Source organism: Leiobunum rupestre, chromosome 5 (assembly GCF_980474605.1).
Source record: "Leiobunum rupestre chromosome 5, qqLeiRupe1.1.hap1, whole genome shotgun sequence".
Lineage (NCBI taxonomy): Eukaryota > Metazoa > Arthropoda > Arachnida > Opiliones > Sclerosomatidae > Leiobunum > Leiobunum rupestre.
The window spans coordinates 13627066-13650936 of record NC_143388.1 but is presented as its reverse complement, the minus strand read 5'-3'; the positions used below and the strand labels follow the sequence as shown (position 1 = coordinate 13650936).

The following is a 23871-nucleotide window of genomic DNA, read 5'->3' as shown; positions in this document are numbered from 1 at the left end:
CTGGCAATTTTCTACTGGTTTTTTACGATGTGTGAATTTCAGATGCAATGTCTTTTTAAATTTTCGGCTTTATTTCACGCGATTTAAGGCTGATTTTTTACTAGGGAAAAACGCCGTGTTGGTGAGCGTTGACGCAAAAATATTGCTATGGGCCTTATGCTTAAATTCCACTAGCGCGTGTAATGGCGTGTCACTAAACTTTGGGACGTTCAAAGGGTTTTACGTGAGTAAAGATAAATAAATTATGACGCAAGTTAAATGAAACTAAAGGTCTTATGCTTAGTTTCCACTAGCACGTAAACGGGTGTTTTTCAACTTTGGGACGTCTAAAGGTTTTCGCACTTAAAAATAAATACATTATGACTCGCGATATTGGAAACTAAGCTTAAGGCCTTACGCTTAGTTTCCACGAGTGGCGTATTACTTAACTTTGGGACGGACAAAGGGTTTTACGTGAGTATAAAACTAAGCTTAAGGTCTTATGCTTAGTTTCCACTAGCGACGTATTACTTAATTTTGTGACGTAGGAAGGGCTTTACGCACGTAAGGAAAAATGCATTATGACGCGCGGTAGTTTTAGCTAAGCTTAGTTTCCATAAATTATGACGCAAGTTAAATGAAACTAAGCTCAAGGTTTCCACTAGCACGTAAACGGGCGTTTTTCAACTTTTTGGACGTAGAAAGGTTTTTCTCGCTTGCAAATAAATAAATTACGACTTCACGTTAGTGGAAACTAAGCTTAAGGCATTATGCTTAGTTTCCACTAGCGCGCATAACGGGGCATCACTCAACTTTGGGACGTACAAATGGTTTTACGCACGTAAAGAAAAATACATTTTGACCAACGCAAGTAGAAACTAAGCTTAACGGTTTTTAGCGTAGACTCCTTTTTTCCCTAATGAAAAAGAGCCTTTAATTTAATTTTAAAACTGATGTTATAAGTCGTCCCCTTCGTAATCTAAAAGCATTTACACTCTTAGAAACTCAACCCAACTTGTTTTGAAATGATCATCACCCCTATAAATTAATTCTCTCGCTTTGGAATACGACAGGAAAAAAAAGCTTTTTATTTTCATTTTCACGGACAGTTTAGCTAGCCGGCCGTTTGGTACCATCTTGCATCCAGGAGGCGTTCCAATCTCCCTAACCTTACAAAAACTTCGAAAATAGCTATAATTTTTGTCGGGTGAACCCGAGGAGTCACATCTAGCCTCGCCCTGTGGCCACAAGGCTGTTCTCTCCCTCGTAGCCGCTCATTTCGTTTATAAAGGGAAGATTTAAAACGACGAAATAAATTCTCGAAGAGCACCGTCCCCCAGATGGCGGCAATGGAGTGCAGGTTGAATTATACTTTGTTTTTTCTCCGACCTTTTATTTTCTTATTACGGCTGGCGTTTTGCCTGTTTACGAGTGCCGACTGAATTTGTTAGCATGTTGCGGGCTCCGTTCAACAGCTAGGGTCGTTATCGTAAGTTACGGGTTTTCGCTAGAAGGTGGATGCAGGGAGTCGGGACTATCGGGAGTGCCGCGGTGGCCCAATGGGTGTAAACGACATCCAAAGAACCCTTAATAAAAGGAACCCGCGACTCCTAAATTATACTTTTATTACCCCCTCCAAACCGTCCCTGCAAAATTTATTCGACGTAAATGCGCGGCTTACGACTCGTTTTAGAGAGACCCCGGAATTATTTTTAAATGGTTTTTCTTTAGACAAATATATTTTATTGATTCGTGTTGTTGAAATTTTATTTGTAAATATTCCGCGCAAATAAAAATATGTAAGTAAACAATTTAAAACTGCCGAATGCAGCGTGGCGCACCTTTTGCCATGAATAGTAAACAATTTGCGCACCTTTTGCAATGAACAGAAATATATATTCCTTCAAAAACCTACGGTAAAATTTATAACAAAAACCACAGGAGTTATCATTCTCTCAAAATTTATTATTTTTTTTTTATAAGTAAACGACTTTTACAAAGAAACTGAGTAATATTTACAAAAAAAAATGTACGAACGTAAAATAATTTTGTATTCAATCGACAAAAACATAGTAATTTTTTCTCGTTATATCATTTTTTAAATTAACTTTGGTATTTCTTTTTTAATAATTAAAATCCGTTTTTTGTCCAGTGCAGCTGGATTTCGTTATCTATCGTTTGTATTTTATATCGTAAATTGACAGAATTTGATTCATCAGTTTTTTTTTCGGACGTCGGAAATACGCTCTGTATTTTTTCTACTTCCGCTTAGACAATGATTGACTCGTTAAAGATTATTTTGTCTCTATAGGTATTTCTATTTTAATTAAAAAAAACGTCCGTTCATTTACCGTTCGTTTGAACCAAAAATGATGATTCGTATTGTGTAGATTGATATATCACAGAAAGTCGCGCAGTTGTTGGTACCGGTACCGCGGGTACGTTACCTGACTCCACCAGCGTCTCCGCTGGGTGAACCTTCTCTTTTACCGTACGTGTATGGCATGTACCGTTGAAACCCTTGTACCGGCGAAAAGGCGGCCCCGGACGTTGGTACAACGCTAGGCGACAATGGTAGCACTGGACTGGTACTGGAACCACCCGGCAAGGACGTTGGTATTCCGGAACCGGACGACGGGAACGGGTTCCCGGGTAAGTTACCAGCCCATTGGGCCCACAGATGAGGCGGTAGCAGGACGGGGCTCGGGTTGGACCGCGACCCGCCCAGACTGTAGAGTTGAGGCAACCAGCTAGGTTGCGAGCTGACCAAGTGATACAGTTCGGCGGGCGATAGAGATCCGTTGGGAATCGGTGGGTACTTCCACATTGAAGGATGTCCCGCCTGAAGATGCGGCGGTAGACCGGAAGTTCCGGGCGGTCTCGGTGGCAGTCCGTACAATAGTCCTTTTTCACGCAAGAAGGCGATGGCTGGGTCTTCTCGGTCCCCTTCTGTCAGAGCCCTCAACGGATTGTGCATAAAATTGTGGTCTGTCATTAACGTTTCCATGGTTTCCCTGTTACAAAAAATTAAACAGTTCAATATTTATTTAACTAAACGTTGGAAGCAATATTATAATATCATAGATTTATTAATACGAATGTGCTTTCTCCCGAGGTAAATGAGAATAACATGTTTGAAACTCAACTTGTTTTATTTGTGGTATTCAAACAATTTCATTAAATTTAGGTTTATATTACTTTTGCGTCTATTGGTCTACTACTTATTTAACTCTTCTATTAATTATACAAAATTGTGTATTTTTGCATACGTTGATCTACAAGTCCACTATTCTTTAAACAACTCATAGTTTTAGTCAACATGCGTGTTGGAAGAATTAATAGAGCCAACCTGTTTTTGGCCAACACTGGTTGCGAACCCAGAATTGTTCTGTTTGTATGTTCAAAACATTTTTACAACCGATGATTAGTTCAATATTTAAATATAATAATATTAATTCACATTTTTTTCTCTATTCACATTTTTTAACTTAAACTTAATGTTAATATTAAAATTAATTACCTTTATTAATGTTAATATTAACATTAATTACCTTTATTAATGTAAATTGAGGTATTTTATAATTCCGAGTAATTAAAGGTCTACGGAATTGTTTGAATTTTGGATATAGATATTAAAAATGCCATCTGATATCATCAGGTACGTAATGGGAGAAGCTATCTAAAATTTGGGCAAAAATTTTCAAAATATCGGGACCCAAATAGCAATGTGTTTTAGTAACTCGAATCCAAAACTTGAATTTTCGGAATCTACAGTTTCATCTCCTAACCTCGAGGATAACCTGATATTTATTGTGAATTCGACTTTGAGCAGCCCAATATTATTCTAAATCTTCAACGCCCACCATTATGTAAACAAACAATAACATTCACTAACCCGTTTTACTTTTTAGAAGTGGTTGATTCATAGTCAATATATAAAACGCGTCGTTAAATAATTTTAGTAAAAAATTTGCTCCTTTCTAGAAGGAAAAAAACTTATTTTTTCTACATAACGGGAACGAGATTTTTATATAAATTGTCTATTAATTTTTTTCGCTTCTCCAACTACTCGATTCGACAGAGGTCCTAATTTAGGCGCGTTTCATTGTGTTTTCGAGAAATTATCACGAACCAGGATCTGAAGAGAAGCCATTAAATTTATTCAGCGTGTTATTACTCGGTATTCTTTGATCGCGTGTGCCCAAATTCGCGCCTATTAAAATATGATTAAAAAATATATAAAATAATAACAATGATAATACGCTTCGCCTTAAGACTAACTAGTTAATCAATTAAGCTAAGCGCGAAAAAATATTTATACACCACCTTTTTTTGAAGGTTTTTTTATATTCTGATAATGGTGTTTTACCGCCATATTTTTTAATAATAATTGCTCTTTATGAATAATCCATCTTCATTTTTTTTAAAGTTGTCAGAGTAAATATTAATTTTTTTGAGAAATTTTACAAAGGGTGGTCTTTTCGTAGCGCCAATATATTAGTCACGCTCGACTTCTTTAGCGCATTCAAATATCTCAAGTTTTTGGTACATCTTCTTTAATTTTACGATGTTTAGGCGAAAATTCATCGTAGCGCGTCGAAGATTTCTTCCCGCGTGGGGTCGCCACTTAAACGCGGCGGCTGCAAACCTACGAATCGAGGTATATTGCACGGTCAAAGGTGTGTCGAAACAGGTGATGAATGGACGCGAATCAATTATTGCCGCCTTTTCTTATACCACATGGCGTGAAAGAACACTTTTGCCAACATGTTCGCACCCAACTCTACAAACGCCTGTGGTTCGCCTTCTTCGTCGATTAACTGCACTAAAATTCGAACCTGAACATTTTGATCGCTGCTATAGGTAGTTTTTGCCTTGTACGTTTTTTTTCCATAAAGTTATTTGAAATTGAAACGTTGGCTTTTAAATGTGGTTTTGAGACATTTTAAATTGAGACTTTGGCTTTTAAATGGGGTTTTGAGATATTTGAAATTAAGACTTCAAATGGCTTTTAAATGTGGTTTTGAGATATTTGAAATTGAAACTTTGGCTTTTAAATGTGGTTTTGAGACATTTTAAATTGAGACTTTGGCTTTTAAATGTGGTTTTGAGATATTTGAAATTGAGACTTTGGCTTTAAAATGTGGTTTTGAGATATTTGAAATTGAGACTTTGGCTTTTAAATGTGGTTTTGAGATATTTGAAATTGAGACTTTGGCTTTTAAATGTGGTTTTGAGACATTTTAAATTGAGACTTTGGCTTTTAAATGTGGTTTTGAGATATTTGAAATTGAGACTTTGGCTTTTAAATTTGGTTTTGAGATATTTTCTAAATTGAGACTTTGGCTTTTAAATGTGGTTTTGAGATATTTGAAATTGAGACTTTGGCTTTTAAATGTGGTTTTGAGATATTTGAAATTGAGACTTTGGCTTTTAAATGTGGTTTTGAGACATTTTAAATTGAGACTTTGGCTTTTAAATTTGGTTTTGAGATATTTTCTAAATTGAGACTTTGGCTTTTAAATGTGGTTTTGAGATATTTTCTAAATTGAGACTTTGGCTTTTAAATGTGGTTTTGAGATATTTGAAATTGAGACTTTGGCTTTTAAATGTGGTTTTGATATATTTGAAATTGAGACTTTGGCTTTTAAATGTGGTTTTGAGATATTTGAAATTGAGACTTTGGCTTTTAAATGTGGTTTTGAGATATTTGAAATTGAGACTTTGGCTTTTAAATGTGGTTTTGAGACATTTTAAATTGAGACTTTGGCTTTTAAATTTGGTTTTGAGATATTTTTGTCAGAGGTGGGGGAATAATAACCACTGATTTTTCTCAGGTTAAAACCCTTTAATTTGATGATTTTATACTACGTTATCTGGTTTAGTGTTCGGAATTGTTTGTTCATTACCCACAAATTTTCCGATTTATTTAAAAAAACGTTGGTAAAAAGAATATCATTTTAACTTATTTAATTATGTTTTTTACGCAACCAAGCATTTATTTGAATAAAAGTGGTATTTATTTAAATAATTGCTTGTTTTATTTAAATAATTGCTTGTTTTATTTAAATAATTGCTTGTTTTATTTAAATAATTGCTTGTTTTATTTAAATAATTGCTTGTTTTATTTAAATAATTGCTTGTTTTATTTAAATAATAGGCTTATTAACTTTCGATTATTTAAAAATTTTACAAGTTTTATTGAACTATTGCTTATTTAAATAAATAATATTTAAATATCGCCGAGCTTATTTTATTAATGGATAAAAATTAATCGAATGCCGAGCACTGGTTTAATCCGGTTTTCTCCCTTTCGTAAATACTATTTTGTTTTCACGTTTTTGCCAACCCTGTTTAAATTTAAAGTAAATATCCTTATCAGGGGCGTAGGAACCGGGAGGGGCAGGGGGGCAATGCCCCTCCCTAGAATTTTGCTGGGAGGGGCAACTAATGTTATTGCCCCCTCCAACCTTTAAGTCAGTTGAAATCTTCAAAAGTCTAAAATTATCATTTTAAAAGCATATACAGTTTATAGAACCTCAACTGTGTTTAAATTTCAGTCTTTTCCCGCCCATTTACATAGTGGTAACATGCATTCGGAGAAGCTACACTCCATTAAAAATTAAAAACCATTCTCCAGACCCCTTTTCGTTTATCTTTGCCCCCTCCAACTTCTAGAACGTTCCTACGCCCCTGATCCTTATAGGATGAGAGTGAAAATAAATTGTATTTGCTACTTTTAACTACAAGTAAAAGTAACTGATTATAAACTGTCCAAAATTATACAATGTATACAAATATCATAATTTAAATATTTCATGGTTTGGCGATTTCATTTCGTGTTTGTCAGTTCAACTCTGCCATTCCACGATCGTCAAACTTATAAAATGAAAGTTTTTGAATATTAATGGGATATGTTTTTTTAAATATTTTGAATTAAGATTGAAATGATTCAGATTTTTGGAAGAAATTGATTGGAAAAAAATGTATTTAGATATTTTGATTGTTTTAGGTACATCTAACTGTTTCGTGTAATTTCGATATACGGTAAATCAAGGTTGGTACCGTATATTAGTACCATTAAATAGAAAATGTTTTATTTTTACGACTAATTTCAAAATATTAATTCCTACTTTTACATTTAGCGAAGAGTCAGATTTGAAAAACCTCGACCAACCACTTCCAAAAACTTCATTACAGAATGATAAAACTGACTTCAACCTTTGCTAATGCCCAGCTTGTGGCACTGGATGCAAACTGGAAGATACACCCTTCGCATTAAGTGCAGTTGACTAGGCCTACTAAGCACAGGCCTATTGGCCGCCACCACTGATAAAATCAATGGATTTTTCACTGATTCGGTTTAAGAGAAAAACACATCAGGCTTGTTGTTGTAAAATCATTATTCTCGGGACATCAGCTCAGCTTCGGGACACGCGAGTTTTGCGTTATTATGCTTTCCTTACATAGTAAATCCGGTAATGGTTGAGTGTGCAAGTTATCTCCCCACTGGTTAAAGGGGTTTTTCCCCGAATTCTTTGGTTTATAATTTCCATAAAAACTTGTTGAGGTTAACGTTAATAGGAAGTGTAGGGAGCTGTTGGCTTACGTGGCACGAACGGCTTGCCACCACCCTCCTACGCATTGTAACCCGTTCAGCTGAATTAATGGAATTAGAAGTCGCTAGAGCCAGGTTCACACTTACCCCTAAATCGCTTCGTTTTAGATAACTAGTTTTCAAATCCAGCGTGAGAAATCGCTTCGTGTTGGTTTAGGAAGCAACTCGTCCAAGTCAGTTTGCTTAAAATCGCTTTCAAAACGACAAGGCGGGGAAGTATATTGCTCGTATTTTCAAAAATAATGGGATTAAAATTCTAAATAATGTCAAATAATATTACTGTATGTATAGTAAACATGATTAACTAATTGTTTTGGGATAAAGTTTAGTATTTTAAAAATTCTGGTCATAATTTGAAATGAGTTTAAGCCTTGGCTATAAGCGAACCGGGGTGAAGCGATTTCGCAAGTGTGAACCAGGAATTATCGTCAGCGGTCAAAACTGGCATTCAAACCGACCTAAACTGGGTTTTAAGCTCAAGTGTGAGCGTGCCTTAGTTGACCTGAGCCTAAGGTGGTGCTATAGATGATTATTATTGCAATAAGTAACGTAATCATTTTATTGCAGTTTAAGGTACAGGCTTGCATTCGTAAATACAGAGACGTTTCAGCTCCCCTAAACAATCTGCGCGAGGGTATCTCATGGAACAGCGTATTTGCTCGGTATCTTCCCATTGCGCCGAATCCCATTCGACCGAATTCCCATTAGACCGAATTCCGCCAATGTTTTTGATGAAATTAGCCCAAAGGCGGGTTTTGTATTTTTCTAATCGACTGCCGCAATATTCACAGTTGAGCGACTGCAAAAAAAAATATAGTTTTTCTTTCTATACTCCTTTTGATATTTTATGGAAGCGTTTTAATATATTTTTAAGTCTGTTAGGTTAGGTTAGGTAACACTGCATGCTGTTCTGACAGATGCTGAAACGGATAAAAGCGAATCCTAAACCCGGAGAACAGCGGGTTTTTCGGTCGAATGGGACAATCCCACTAGACCGAACCCTAAATCCGCCAAAGTGCGGCTTTTTCGGACGAATGGGATTGGGTTCGGTCGAATGGGATTCGGCGCAATGGAACAGATTCATTTGCTCTACAATGGATAGTTATCTTAAACTAGTTAACGACTTTTTTATGCCAATTTTTAGTTATCGATTACGAGTATTAGAATTTCCATTCACTTGAAAATTCGATACAAATTTCATTATCTCTAAATAATATGGGATAGTTCACCGTCATGCGTACATCGAAACCTAAGCTACAGTGCACGCGATAAATCTTAATATTCCGTTTTAAAATGAGGGTTGTACCTTAAACTCTATTTTTACATTGAGTAGAATTTTATGTTAATTGAGCTTCCATTAGCGCCGAGCTCTGTAATTATTTTGCCATTAAAAATAACGAAGTTGAAATAACGAAGTTGAAATTCAAAACGAACGAGTAATTGTTTTATCACTATAAAAGTGTCTCTCGTACGCTACCGACAATTAAGAGCCCACATCAGCTTGATCGTTAATATTATTTCGGTTAATTGAAATTAGTCGCTTGTCATTAACGTGTTTTAACGAAGCCACCGAATTTTTTTTTCCGCCACCCTCAACTTCCAAGAATTAAAAAGCGCCCCGTCGCGGTTTTCTTTGGAACTAAATGAAGGGGAATTTGTTTGTGAAGTTTGTTGAAAGGATGGTTAACCTCGACACTCGAATTGTCATCTGGCGGTGTGTTTGGAAAACCAATAAACATGCCACTAATTAGCGTAATGATAATGATGTAAACAAATACAAAAGACTGAAGGACGAGCTATCCCTGACCTTATTTTATTTTTCAAAAGAAAGTTCGATCGATATCGTGGATTCCGTTAATTTAAATTATATACGCCGAATGGGGTTTATTTTTTAGTCCTTTTGTGTTGATTATTCACTTCATTTTAAAATATAGTTTTAGTTAAAAATTTATAAATGTATAATAAATAAATTTGATTAAAATAGGTACTACCATAAGTCTATAATATTATTCTATTAGTTTGTCGAATTATGAAATGTTTTCTTATTATTCCATAATGTTTTGAAGATTAGAATTCAATGATTCAATCATTTTAATTACGTATGTTTGCGATTGTATTATACTTTATAGTTAAATGTTGTACCGTCATGAAGTAATAATATTAATTTAATAATTCAAAATAATTGTGTTATGTTTCATTGTTCAAAATTCGAAATTTAATCATTTTGTACGTTAACAAAAACAAATATTAAGGGTAAACATAAGAAAATTAAAAAAAATAGAAATCTGGTTTAAATACTAAAGGGACTTAATTATCCGTAAGAGGGAGCGGTTGTATGGTATCCATCCGCGCTTGAAGTATGGCGATTTTGAAAGATTCAGTCAAAACATTAAGTATTTCATTGTAAATTAGACCCTTTTTTCGTTCGCTTGTAAGTGGCAACCAATTACTAACCCTATATAATAGTTTTTTTTTTCAGTTCAATTAGTTTTGAAAACCTCTATTAGTAGCGTGATGAAGAGATATTATTAGTAGGCCCCGCGTCCCACGCGCGTCGATCGGATGTTGTAACGAGTGTGTTATTTTGCGCTCGCTCTCGGCGTACAAATTTTCACTTCCAGGGCGACTTTTTAATGGATAGATGATGAATATAACGCACATGTTTTTCGCCGAAATTTCGCCCTGGTCCCTTCGCGAGTGTAGAGCACCCCAGAGTGCGCGCGCGATAGAGAGAGAGAGAGAGTGTGGGGGTCGCGGAGGTCATTAGAAAGAGGCTAGTGACAGAAATCCGTCATTGCCCATGTCAGACCTCCCGTGAGCCATCCGGACCCGGGGTAACTCAATAGCTCCCTATCGCGGCCGCGGAGAGTAAGGGTGCCCTCTCCACTTTTAACGTCCGTCTAATGAGAACTTCCAACCAAAAATGTACCAACTCTCAAGTAGCGACGGAAGAACCCCCTTATTAATGTTCCCCCAAAAAATCGCGGTGTTTCTAAATATAGCTTTGTTTTAAAGTGGGTTCTAGTTAATCAAGTGGTACGAAGTATCTTTGAGTCGCGCAACTACTTTACGCTGGTCGCGTTTACAATGACTTTGTAGTTAAGTCTAACGCTGCCCCGGAGTTAATTCTATATACTGTACCGCGTCGAACGTACTGATAAAATACGGTGTACCTTATCGGGCAGTGGAGAGAACGACGTTGGGATGGCTGAGATTGGTGGGCTGAAGGATCCGGTGAGCGGTAAAGAGCGGGAGAATCTATGTAAGGCTGGTTTGTTTCTCGAAGGAGCGATGGATGAGGGAAGCGTCGTTTCCAGTAACGCGTAACGGGGTGAAAATGAAGCATGATTCCAGAGCCCGCCGACGACGAATTTGCGCCAAACTGGGGGGCATGGAACCAATCGCCACTTACACCCCCTGCCCGCCCGTGCCGGAAATGTTTACCAACCATTTCCTAGTCAAATATGTACATTTCATTGCCATATTAGACCTAAATTCATTTCAACTTAATTTTTCATCAATATTATCTTTGTACATGAGAAAATATAATACTTGCTTTAAAATCCAACTACGAATTTTCGTCTACTGAATATATATTATCCTAAAACCTAAACGGAGGAAATAAATGCGAAAAACGTAAGAGTGTTAAACGTCAAAAAAAACTAATGGACGGAGCTAAACACACAAAAACTAAATGGACGGAGCTAAACGCAATAAAAAACCTAATGGACGGAGCTAAATGCAAAAAAAACCTAAATGGACGGAGCTAAACGCAATAAAAAACCTAATGGACGGAGCTAAATGCAAAAAAACTAAATGGACGGAGCTAAACGCAAAAAATAAATGGACTTAATGGACGGAGCTAAACGCAAAAAAGGACTTAATGGACGGTGCTAAACGCAAAAAAAACTAAATGGACATCAAAACTTTAAATTTTAAAGGGGGCCCCCAAACTCTACCATAGGGGGAAAACGATTTCAAACTTTCCCCAATCATTTGGGGGTTAACTAACTTTTAAATTCCTTAAAATTTTACTGAAATGTGTTAAAAGGGAGCATAGCACAGGAAATTTTGGGTAGGAATCTCAATATCTTGCTAGCTAGCTTTCTGGAAAAAAAAATTACCAAAAACTTCTGATGGGTTCAAAAAATAAAAAATGGAACCCACTGGGACGGAGCTATAATAGCAAAATAAAATTGACGGAGCTAAAAATGAAGTAAAATGGACGGAGCTAAAAGCAAAAACAAATTATCGGAGCTAAACGTTTTTATAAAAAGGTCGATTTTTTTCTAAGTCTATAGACTAAGTAAAAAATTTAAACTTCAATTGTGATATTTCCTAAAATATTATAAAATTAAAATAATTTCTTTTAAAATCTTCTCATTTTCAATAACTAGAATATCGGTGTTGGTCCATTTGATCGAAAAATATGTGATCGACAGTCGATCATTATACGTTGCAATTGATCGAAATTCCATTTGATAGAATCCCATTTGTCATTTGTTTCATAAGATCGAACCTTCAAACGATCGCATACTATTTGATCGAATTCAAAAGTATTTATAGTACCAGTTGGTATGTTTTTATTTTACCGAATGTCAATATGAAGTGCAGAAGGAATAATGATGGAATAATTCATTGCTTAAGTGCAGAAGGAATAATGATGGAATAATTAATTGCTTTAACTGTATTAAGCCACAAAGATGAAGAGATTTTTACTTTATACACTATATGATGGAATTTTTTATGACATCGACGATAACGGCCCGTTGTTTTTGATATATATAAATAGGGTCAGGTTAGGTTAGGTTAGGTTAGGTTAGGTTAGGTTAGGTTGATGTAGGCGCGTATGCACCGTTGCCTTTTCGATTTACTCCCAAAAACTAGTAGTTTTACCCTACAGTAGCTTTCGATCAAATTTCGTTCGATCAAATGACATTCGATCAAATGGGACCCGTTCTATCATTTGGGAATCGATCAAATAGACTCAAACCAGAATATCGGTTACAGAAACTACCAAAAATTCGGTAGCCATAATACAGGCATCCAAGCCCCTTTTCGATAGCAAAACAGCGAATCTTTTCCCCCACAGTAAACCGAGATTAACATCAACCATCAACCGGAAGTACAGATAGTTGAGTAGAAGAGTGTGGGGAGGGCCAGTGCGTTTAAACGCTTTCGATAATTAAAAAAGAAAGCCAATCGTAATCCCCGCGGGCTTATAAGTGGCCTTTGGGTGTTCGTGGGGGAAACTATTAATCAAATCCTTTGGCTCCAACAAAGAGACATCCATTGTTCCGCGTCTATGACCTAATGGGAACGGGACCCTCGCTTCTGAAGGGGACAGCGGGATGGTGGCGTGGTTATTCTCATCCCTGCACCGCTCAATCCCCAATGCGCCCCGTGACAAGCGTTCGTGTTCGGCTTTACCGCCTACCGCCATCATCAACTATAAAGCGCCCCCTTTCTTCGACTCCTGTTAAATCACAACCGTTATAGACAAAAAAGCGCTAGTTTATACAGCTAAATGACGAAATATCCTATAGGCTGGGACGCCTTCAACGTTTTTAACGCATCAACTAACCCTGGTATTCGTCCAGCGGACTTTTGAGCGCCAAAACTGATAAGCAAACATCCGGTTATATAGCCATGTTTTATGACAGCCGTGTCACTTAGCGCCCCCTATCCCTCGCGAACGTAACTATCGCCGTTGAGTAGTTAAATTTGCGTATTTGAAACTCGGTGAAGCTTTGAACTGTCTGTTGGGGAGATTCGCTACGGTAAAGATTCAATGTTGCTTTGGACGGCCGTCTCCTCCAAGAACGTTTAGTTACAAGTTACGTAATGTTTTTAATAGTTTTTCCTAATTCATTTCGGTAAAAGGTTTATCGTTTTCCAGCGCGCTTCATTAATTCTTAATGGCAGACCGTAATCGTTTCGTCGGGATTATGTCTAGCTTTTTGTGGTCATTTTTATCGCTTCTTTGATGGTGCCGACTTGTCTTTGCGTATGTGTGTGGTATCACTTCTGCATAATGACATTTTTTTACGCGCTACCGAAACTTATTTGATAGGGTGAAAAACCATGAAAAAGAAACATATGTTATGTTAGCAACTGTCTCGGGTTATAGCTGTCTTATGTCTCCGAGAAGCCTTTGACTTTCTAAGATTTTAAACGTTTTTTATACGCACCCTACCCAGTGGGTAATTTGCGGTGAATGACATAGTATCAGTCGATATAATTAGTGCTTAAATTTAATTACAACCGTCATTAAAATATATTATTATAGTATTATTAATACTATTAAAATATATATCTATCGATCTATTAAAATATCTATCTATTAAATGAAAAAGATTAAAATTCTATTGATATATGCACCGTACTCAGTGCGTAATTTGGGATGGATGATATAATATTAATCGAATTATTCAGTCCTTAAATTTAATGACAATTGTAGTTAGAAATATATATTATTTCACTGAGCATTAACAGTGGCGGAAAAGGCCAGGTGGACAATAGTGTGGAAAATAGTGGGAAATTCCGGCCTGGACAAAAGTGAATTTAGTGGCCAGTCTGACCAAAAGTGGCCAATAAATATTTTGACCACAGAAAATTATAGAATAATAATAAAAATATTTGAACACAGAAATAAATTTAATTGAATTAAGATTTCATTAAATTCAAAATTACCTAACTGATAAAATAAAATATCCGTTAATTATATAAATTAAAAGAGCCATTAATTAAATAAATAAAAAAAATCGAATAAATCATTCGATTTTTTTATATTTAAATCGGATTTGTTTGATTTTTATTAAAAAAATAAAAAAACTGCCAACCCTGGTAAAAATCATCTCAACAAATCCATGGTCCCTAACTAGAAATAAATAAAACTTTGCTTTCTACGCCTGGAGATATAACACATTTTACTTCGCATTGATATAAAAATTTTATATATATATATATATAGGGTTGTTAATTTTCCGGAAAAATAAAATGCGGAAAAATTTCCAGAAAATTTTCCGGAAAATTTTCCGCAAATCAGAAAAATAAAAAATTTAAACATAAATTACTTTTCAAGGGTTTTTAATGTTTTAAACTTTTTATCGATTTAAAATGACTAATACCAGTAAACATACTACAAAACATTAATAGTGTTACATTTCAACCAGTTTAAACTAGTCTGTAGATTTAGTTTTACTTTTAGATTAGAAAAATTGAGGTGAAAATGCCGCTTTATTTAAATTTGAAAACAATATATTAGACAAATCATGGAATGAAAACGTTTTTAATATTTTTCGGAAAAATACGGAAAATTTTCCGGAAAAAAGGCCTCGGTAATTTTCCGGAAAATTTTCCGAGCGGGAAATTTTCCGACTTACAACACTATATATATATTTATATATAATTTTATAATGTATTTCGAACGAGCAACATAAGCAAAATTAGGCCAATCAGTACTTATATCTTAAGATAAGTATTATAAACTTTTAATAATAGGTATTCCTTAGTTCGTGGTAATCCAGCAATATATATAATTGGATAAAAGTATTTTCAATCTAAAAATTGAATCGCAGCTGGCAAATAGTTGATTGGTGTGCAAAATGACGAATTCCCTTTGGGGGTTGCGCGAGGAAAGGTCGTAACACCGGGAGAAGGGCGCGTGGAAAAGTGGTTATCGTCTTACCTTTCTATTTCGGTGAGCCTGGATGAATCGCGGAATCCTTTGGCGAAAGGATTGCTGTCGATCTTCAACTTCGTTATCTGCGGGAAAAAGTAGAAAAGATTAAATTCGAATAAAATAAGAAAAAGTTGGTTTTTTTTAAAACTTTTCCCTATCGTTCAATAAGAGTCGTTCTTGCCCTCTGGCGGGACCCTCAAGAACCAATTTTATCGTTAAGTACTATAGAGTGGGTTTTTAAGTAAACGAAGCGTTGGCCGCGGCACAGACAGCTCGTAATTATTGATTCTTTTTGCGCCAGTGTGCGCGAAATTCCTGGGCGTTACCTCGCTGTTGTCAACAAGGCTTTCGCTCTTGTTGTACTTCTTCGAACAAAAGTGGACTTTTTTTACCCTCGTTTCGTGGGTTGCTGAATATACTGAAAATTTAGTAGCGTGTACAGGGTGTTATCGGATAATCCGTCCCGTTTTTCCTCAATCTACGCCTTTAATTACTGTAAGCCTTTACTGTCATTTATAAGATACGCGGATAAATCAAATTGAAGGCTTAAGTCGACATGGCGCGTCACTCTGGCGGCGGTTTTCTAAGACAATTTAAAACTCCATTTTCGGTCGTTAAATGTATACGTTCAATTTCTCAAAATATGGCCAGTTTGAAAAAAAAATTATTAAATAAATTGTGATGTTTTGGGCCCCACAAAACTCAAATTTCCGTATTTTAGAAAATATTTTGCGTTTCGAAATAATCAACGTTTTAGCGCGTTTAGCTCAACAAGTTATTATGCCAAGACTATACTGGTATCTACGGAAATGAACTATTTATTTAGTACTGTTACATGTGTAATATGAATATATGAATAACGCCTTGAACCATTAAATAAGCCTAATTTGGATTGTTTCAATTACCGTATAACTAAAAATATATTTAAAGCAAATATGAAAAAATTTCGAAATTTTGTCCATTCCAACTAGGAGCAACAAACACAACACCCCACACAAGGAGAACGCAACCCTTCAGAAGGCATGCATTTTCTTGCGTACAGTTTTCATTGGTTAGACGCCGTCTGAGGGGAGAATTCGGAAATTGTCTTCCCCCCACTCGTAAAACGCTCAGCGTAAAGGCTCGTCGAATGAAATTTGTACACAACACTGCGTTAGCGTGTTTAAAGGCAGCTGCGTTCTGCTTGTGTTTGTTGCTCCTAGATTCCAAGAAGGTGTAGATTTTGAAGATAAAAATGAAGAGATGTAAGAAAATCGTTAACACAGAACTTTACAATTATGGATACTAGACGAATCTAACGAATATGAACAGGGCTTCCGAGAGGGGTCCAGGCCCTGGTTAAGCGATAATTCCGGGCCCTTACATAGCCGGGGCCCCCAAGTTGCACGGGCCTCAGTAAACCTAAGCTGTCTTGGTAAAATGTCTATCATAGTTTCTCACCCAAAATATATACACAGCTGACAAACATAAACTTGTAACTTAATATGAAAATAACAGAATCATTCCGTCATTTGAAATTCTTCGCGACTTTGCGGTTAGCTTTAGATGAAATACGAGAAAACATTTCATAAAGCAAAACCTCCTCGCCTGGCGCCTCCCAAAATATACCTAGACACCGGTAAACTACAAAGACACCGCTAGGATCTATTTTAAGTCGTCAATTAATCTTATCCTTTTATTCGGTATAGCAATTATCGTGCCACAAACACTAAAAGAATAAACGAGAGCGCCAAAAAGACACGTCGCGATTGCACGTCGCTAATCTTTTGAAAAGAAAAAAGTCGAGCACTTGGAATTATCCCTTCGACGTCGAAGCCAACGAGAGAGAGAAAACGGTTCTTATTTCTAAAATTCTCGTTCTACTTCATTTGCGAATATAAAAACTGAAAAGGGGGAATTTCGTGGTACGTTTCTCGCTTGTACTCCATATCAAAGCTGTCGCGACAAATCAAGGGGTTTGTTGTAATGGCGAAATCTAAAGTTGGACCATTTTCCTATCCACGAGTAATACAACATGTTATCTTGCATATCCACTGACGCGAGCTAACTATAGAGATGCGCCCGTTTTCTTATAAGTATTAGGAGCTATGCTAAGAAAATATTCGCTTTATAAATATAATCATTTAAGTTTCAAATAATTTCCAAAACATTAATTTAAACAACCACTAAGTGTTTTTTTTTCATTTTTAATTATTTTAAACTTAATTTACGTACAAATGCCGCCTTAGGAAATTTTAATTATAGTTATTTATTCTATAATTTTATTTTACCATTCTAATTAGTTAAATAATTAACAAAATGGTAGAAACTAAATTTAATTAAATCAAAACGTTCCTTTCAATTTTTTTATTATTTTAAACTTAATTTACCTAATTAAAGTAAAGCCAGGTAATCTAAGCAAACGTTAATTTTTAATTTAAATTTGATTTTTCTTCACTCTAGAAATATATCCAATTCTAAAATTTTACTTATTTCTAATTAGGGATGATATCTTAGACGCGCAAAAAACTGATTTTAAAATTTTGACCAGTACGAAATTTTCGCTATTATATTAATTCACGGTAAATTTCAAAAGTATGGTGAAATTAATCTTTATAAAAACATGGCGTATAAAAAACTTCCCGTATATACTAAGAGCCTATCTCATTCGGGTTCGGTGCATCGTGGCTGGGCTTAGTCGGCCTAACCGTCAGCCTGTGCCCGTGATTGATGCTAACCGCGATGTCTGTTTGCTCCAGGGATTTGTCCCGTGTTTTCCTCTCCTTGGCCGGTACGGGCCTTTGTCGTCGAACGATGTTGGGCAATACAATCGCTCTACTTTGAACCCGGCCCGATTTGTTACAACCGTTAAAATTTGAGTTTTACAGGGCGCCTAGTTCAATATTTAATTTGTTGCGGTGTAGTTAAGCAATTGAACAAACAACATACGGGTCCCTTACATAAATCCTTACGTAACGATATCAGGTGTGAATTTGAATAGATTTTTAAGTTGACACTATTTTGTCATTTAAGCTAGGGCCTTTTTTGGATGGTATGGTTTACGATCTCCTGATGTTTTTATTTAATAGATTTCTATAGATATTTTTGATTCCTGGTCCAATCCCAACGTATCACGAACACCAAGTCTAAATTCTGATTTCCTCCATGGTAAAATTTTTGTTTCTATTTCTAATAGAAAAGTAAAGCTATCTTATATTATTTTAAGTTATTACAGGAATCTTTAATGGCCTAGGTTTTCTTCTGCCTGTCACCCTTTAAATTTACTTTCCTTCCAAACAAATACCCTGGTGGTAGGCCAACAGCAGAACACGTTGGCCTACCACTAGGGTATTTTTTGGAAGGAAAGTAAATTTAAAGGGTGACAGGCAGAAGAAAACCTAGGCCTTTAAAGATGTGTTTAATTTTTATTAATTCAAAGCTTTGTTTAGAAAAATGTTAAACCAATCGTTTGTTGATATAAAAATACGTAAAAATATTTACTGTCATTTTTTTTTGTAAATCTAACTAAAACTTGGATATATAATCCTTAGGCTTGAAGAAAACCGTGATTACACGAGTGATTTTACACTTTTTTGATACGCATTTTGAAGTGCTTAAGTGATAACTTTCTAGAAATGTTAAGTAGTAAACATAACCTAAAAACTGACCATGTGGTCGATATGTAAAATGTACTTCATATTTAGATTGTTGGTACGATTTTTGTAAATGAAAAAAATTTGCCATGATTTCCAGATTTTCTCGTTTTAACACTTGCATTTTTGAGATTTTGAAATTTAGATTCTAGGTACATAGTTAACCCATTTCCAATCAATACTTTTTTGAGATTTTGAAGTTTAGATTCTAGGTTCATGGTTAACCCATTTCCAATCAATACTTAAAACTAAAAGGATATTTATAGATGAAAAAAGAATTGTCCACCCAAACACTTTTATTAGTAGAGTCTTAAATCTTCCATATCATGTATTTCAATATTTCTAATTTTAAAACCACGAGTTCCTTAACGAATAGGGCTGGAAATTAGCAATGATGCTAAGCTTACTAAGCAGATCGCTTATCCAGATAAAGCAGGTACAGAGAGGGTAAAGACGACCAGGCATTTCCCCCGATAGAGCGCTTGTATTAACCGACTTCCCCAACGCCACCAGGGATGTAAATAATTGGCCCGTGATCAAAATAACACTAACATATTTGCGAAGAGGGCCGATATCAAAGAGAAGCCGGCACCGGGGAGGTTAGGGAGGAGGTTGAAATAGTGTAAAAATGATCTCACCAATTGGTTCTGATAAGCCGTGACTGCCGTGAAAATTGTTTCGGGGAAGAGAAACGTCCGGAATTCTTCTTTTTCCAGGTCCGTGACGGGGCTGTTCGGGGCGTGCAGCGGCCGCCGCACCAGGTGGATGCGCGGTTGGTAGCGGTGCATCGAATTCAGAACAATCTGACAGGTACAAATTTCATTAGAGATTTCGTTCATTTCACACTACTATATGAGAAGTAAGCCTTTTTTGTAAAGAGTAATTTCAAGATTTCCTTAATATAATACTATTACACTAATATATGATAATTAAGCCTTTCTTGGTAAAGAGTAATTTCAAGATTTCGTTAATTTAACACTACTATATGATAATTAAACCCTATTTGGTAAAGAGTAATTTCAAGATTTCCTTAATATAATACTACTACACTAATATCTGAGAATTAAGCCTTTTTTGGTAAAGAGTAATTTCAAGATTTCGTTAATTTAACACTACTATATGATAATTAAACCTTTTTTGGTAAAGAGTAATTTCAAGATTTCCTTAATATAATACTACTACACTAATATCTGAGAATTAAGCCTTTTTTGGTAAAGAGTAATTTCAAGATTTCGTTAATTTAACACTACTATATGAAAATTAAGCCTTTTGTAAAAAGTTATTCACGATTTCGTTAATTTAACACTACTATATGATAATTAAGCCTTTTTGTAAAGAGTAATTCAATATTTCGTTAATTTAACACTACTATATGGGAATTAATCATTTTTGTAAAGAGTTATTTCAAGATTTCGTTAATTTAACACTACTATATGAGAATTAAGCCTTTTTATAAAGAGTGATTTCAAGATATAGTTAATTTAACGCTACCATATGAGAATTAAGCCTTTTTGGTAAAGAGTAATTTCAAGCTAATGTATCAATAAGGGGGTTTCAATAACCACACCGCCATCATCCGGCTTTCAAAATAACTAATATAATGGTACTTGCAACAACAAAGGGAAGCCTAAGCCAAGGTAACGCTGAGTTATGAAGTCAAAGTACTATCCTCATCTGCTTTTTCGTCTAACTGCCCAGGTGTCAAATATTATTGAAACTCTCATATGTAAAATTATCAAGGTGGTAAATATTGAAAATATTTAGTAGGTATTAAGTCTAAAAGCGAAAATATTTCCTACCCAATAGCTGATAGGCTCTTAAAAGATGTATAATCAGTAGCAAGGTAAATACTCACTGGTGGCGCGACAGTCTAGAACGTGTGTGGTACAAAATCCTGCTGCTATCATCCAATGATATTTATCTACACCTCGCAGCAGGATGGTAAACTTTCTACTGTGTCCTAGACTGTAGCGCCACGAGTGAGTGTTGACGGAAGCTTGACCTGCTATGGTCATACTTCCTTTAAATCTTACTAAATGGATATTAACATCTATTTTTCTTAAACCGAGCTTAATGGAAATATGTTCTATAACTGAAAATCACCTGCTAACAAAAAGGGGATTCCCCATAAATACTTCACATTGCCTTTAAAGGGAATATAACCTGCAAAGCAATCTTTATGGAAGACCCCTTCAATTTTTCAAATTACCCTGTACAGTGGCGCCCAATATTTCTAAATCCAAAGGCAAGAGTGGCCAGAGCTGCGAACGTTGGTGTTCCACACCAAATACCTGAGGTTATATTCCCTTTAAGGAGTGATAAGTTACAAAAAAAATCTTTATTTTTAAAATTACGACAGATTGGCCCACACTCTCTAAGATGCTACGCAACCAAGCAGGGGAACCGTTATTTGGGGGCCCTGGACTAACACCGTTTTCGGCATCTCCAATGAACTCAAGTTTGGTGGTATCAGATACATTTTTCAGAGTAAATGAAAAAATTTATGTTCTTTTAATTTAAATTGTTTTTATTTTTTTGGCCGCAAACGGGGCCCTTTGATTGAACGGGGCCCCGGGCTGCAGCACATAAAGACCATGCCCAAATCCGCCCCTACAACTAAGCTACATCTACACTCCTAAACGTTTCCTCTCTACATTTTCGACTTTTGACTTAAACTTTCTATTGTAAAAATAAGTCTTATTTCCATATGTAAAATGGACACTTTAATGCAATAGCTAAGCGCATTCTTCGCCTGTAGTATTGCAGTATATATAGAGAAAACATCCTTCGACCATTGACGGCGACTACAGAGCGATAAACCGTGAATCCCAGGTATGTAATAAAAGAGAATGCCGCCTTGTAATAATGATAATAATAATAATAATGGGTGGACGGTTGGGGTTGCTGTAATGTTTTATTTTAAGGCGATTGATGGTACCGCTGGCCGTCTTTACTTAATCAGGAGCTAGGTGAGACTGAGAGCGGTAATCCCTCAGGAAGGTCGAAATTAAATTCACTCAACCTACCATCCATGCAATCTCTCTCTTATTTTCTGTTCGTTCCCCCCCCCCCCCGGGGGTAAATTCAACCCCCCTCTTTCCAACTCGTTCTCGCTATAAATTGCTCTTCGTTATAACGTAAAGAATGGTCTTCTCAATATAAGTAGCGGCTTTTTACGGGGACAAACTTTAATTCCCCCTCTTTTCGTCCCGTCAGTGCCCATACTCTTACGCAATTTCAATCGAGATTGGTTGCATTCAGCGGACACCCTGGTCCTTCTCGGAATAACGCCGACTTTACCATCGTCTTAGGTCGATTCGAAGTATAGGTTGAGTCTCGGTTCTCTGGATTTCTCTTCGCGTGCTACCGAATCATCAGTCAAGGCGAGAAAACGGAATTACGGTAGCCGCAACTCGTTCCTCGGAATAAACTAAACCCGATTCTACAATTCGAAAAACTACGTAGGTGGTGCCTCCCAGCGCCTCGCGACGGAAATAATTCCCACTCCTCTACGAAATAAGTTCTTAGCACGAACACTAGCGCCAAATACACTTTTAATGTTCCGTCAGAGAGCGGGTAGCTTGACTTTTAAGAGACCGCCGTTGAAGAGTCTCTCGCGTTGAACAATGGAGAATATTTTCGCGTATTTTGGGGGAAATTTAATCGCATCTGTTTGGCCCTTCAACTCTCACTTCTACCATCTAAACTAGTGTTGTAAGTCGGAAAATTTTCCGTATTTTTCCGAAAAAAATAAAATTAGTTTCCATTCCATGATTAGTCTAATATATTGTTTAGTGTTCGGAATTGTTTATTCATTATCCACAAATTTCCGATTTATTTAAAAAACGTTGGTAAAAAGAATATCATTTTAACTTATTTAATTATGTTTTTTACGCAACCAAGCATTTATTTGAATAAAAGTGGTATTTATTTAAATGTTTTATTTAAATAATAGGCTTATTCACTTTCGATTATTTAAACATTTTACAAGTTTTATTCAACTATTGGTTATTTAAATAAATATCGCCGAGCCTATTTTATTCATGGATAAAAATTAATCGAATGCCGAGCACTAATATTGTTTGCAAATTTAAATAAAGCGGCATTTTCGCCTCATTTTTTCGAATCTAAAAGTAAAACTAAGCCTCTAGACTAGTTTAAGCTGATTAACAATGTAACACTATTAATTTTTTGTAGTATGTTTACTGATATTAAACATTTTATATCGATAAATAGTTAAAAACATTAAAAACCTTTAATATTTAATTTATGATTAAATTTTTTGTTTTTCCGATTTGCGGAAACGTTTCCTCATTTTATTTTTCCGGAAAATTAACAACACTAATCTAAACAGATGTGTCGTAAACAGCGTTTTCAGTTAGACCCTTCGCGGGTTTTCGCGTCACTTAGAACTCCATCGCACCGCAAATGGTTATAATTTAATAATAAAAGCGACACCAGGACTTAAGTTATTCTAAATACTCTGTTTACCGTACTGCTAAAATATCATGGTCAAGTAGGCTTTAAATTCTCAGTACGTAGTTAAACCTTTCATGTGTAAAACGGTAACCTAACTGCGCTTAAATACCTCTTTTTCCGCAAATTCAATAAACGAATACACGTACAAAATGAACTGATGTAAAAATGATTAATTCTAAAAGCAAATGAAAAATGAATTTACGTTTCGTCTAAACCTCTTTAAAAGTCGAAAGAGCTAAGCGTGTTTGGTTTGAAGCTTCGTTGAATTTAAATCATTTGTTGGTAATTTCTAGATAAGAACGTGATTTGATGGGCTTCACAAACACAACAGAAACCCCATTACCCGCTTAGTCACGACTTTGAAATGTGCCTCAGTATAGAACGTATTTCTTGTTAAAAATTCTAATCGATGGTTCGGCTAAATTCATTAAACTTGACTCTTTACCTCCATTAGCTAAACTCAGATCGACTGTAGTCAA

General features: G+C 35.7%; 1 protein-coding gene across 1 annotated transcript in view; it reads right to left on the bottom strand.

Moving 5' to 3' along the window:
• Window positions 1-1950: 1950 nt before the first annotated feature.
• Window positions 1951-23871, bottom strand: part of LOC149943593 (uncharacterized) — a 43405-nt gene continuing 21484 nt past the window's right edge. Inside the window, exons 4-6 of the mRNA XM_090175420.1 lie at window positions 19552-19716; window positions 15288-15364; window positions 1951-2993 (exon numbers count right to left, since the gene is read on the bottom strand). Coding sequence (XP_090031546.1) covers window positions 2423-2993; window positions 15288-15364; window positions 19552-19716 — 813 coding nt within the window. The 3' untranslated portion in view covers window positions 1951-2422. The remainder of the gene's footprint in view (window positions 2994-15287; window positions 15365-19551; window positions 19717-23871) is intronic.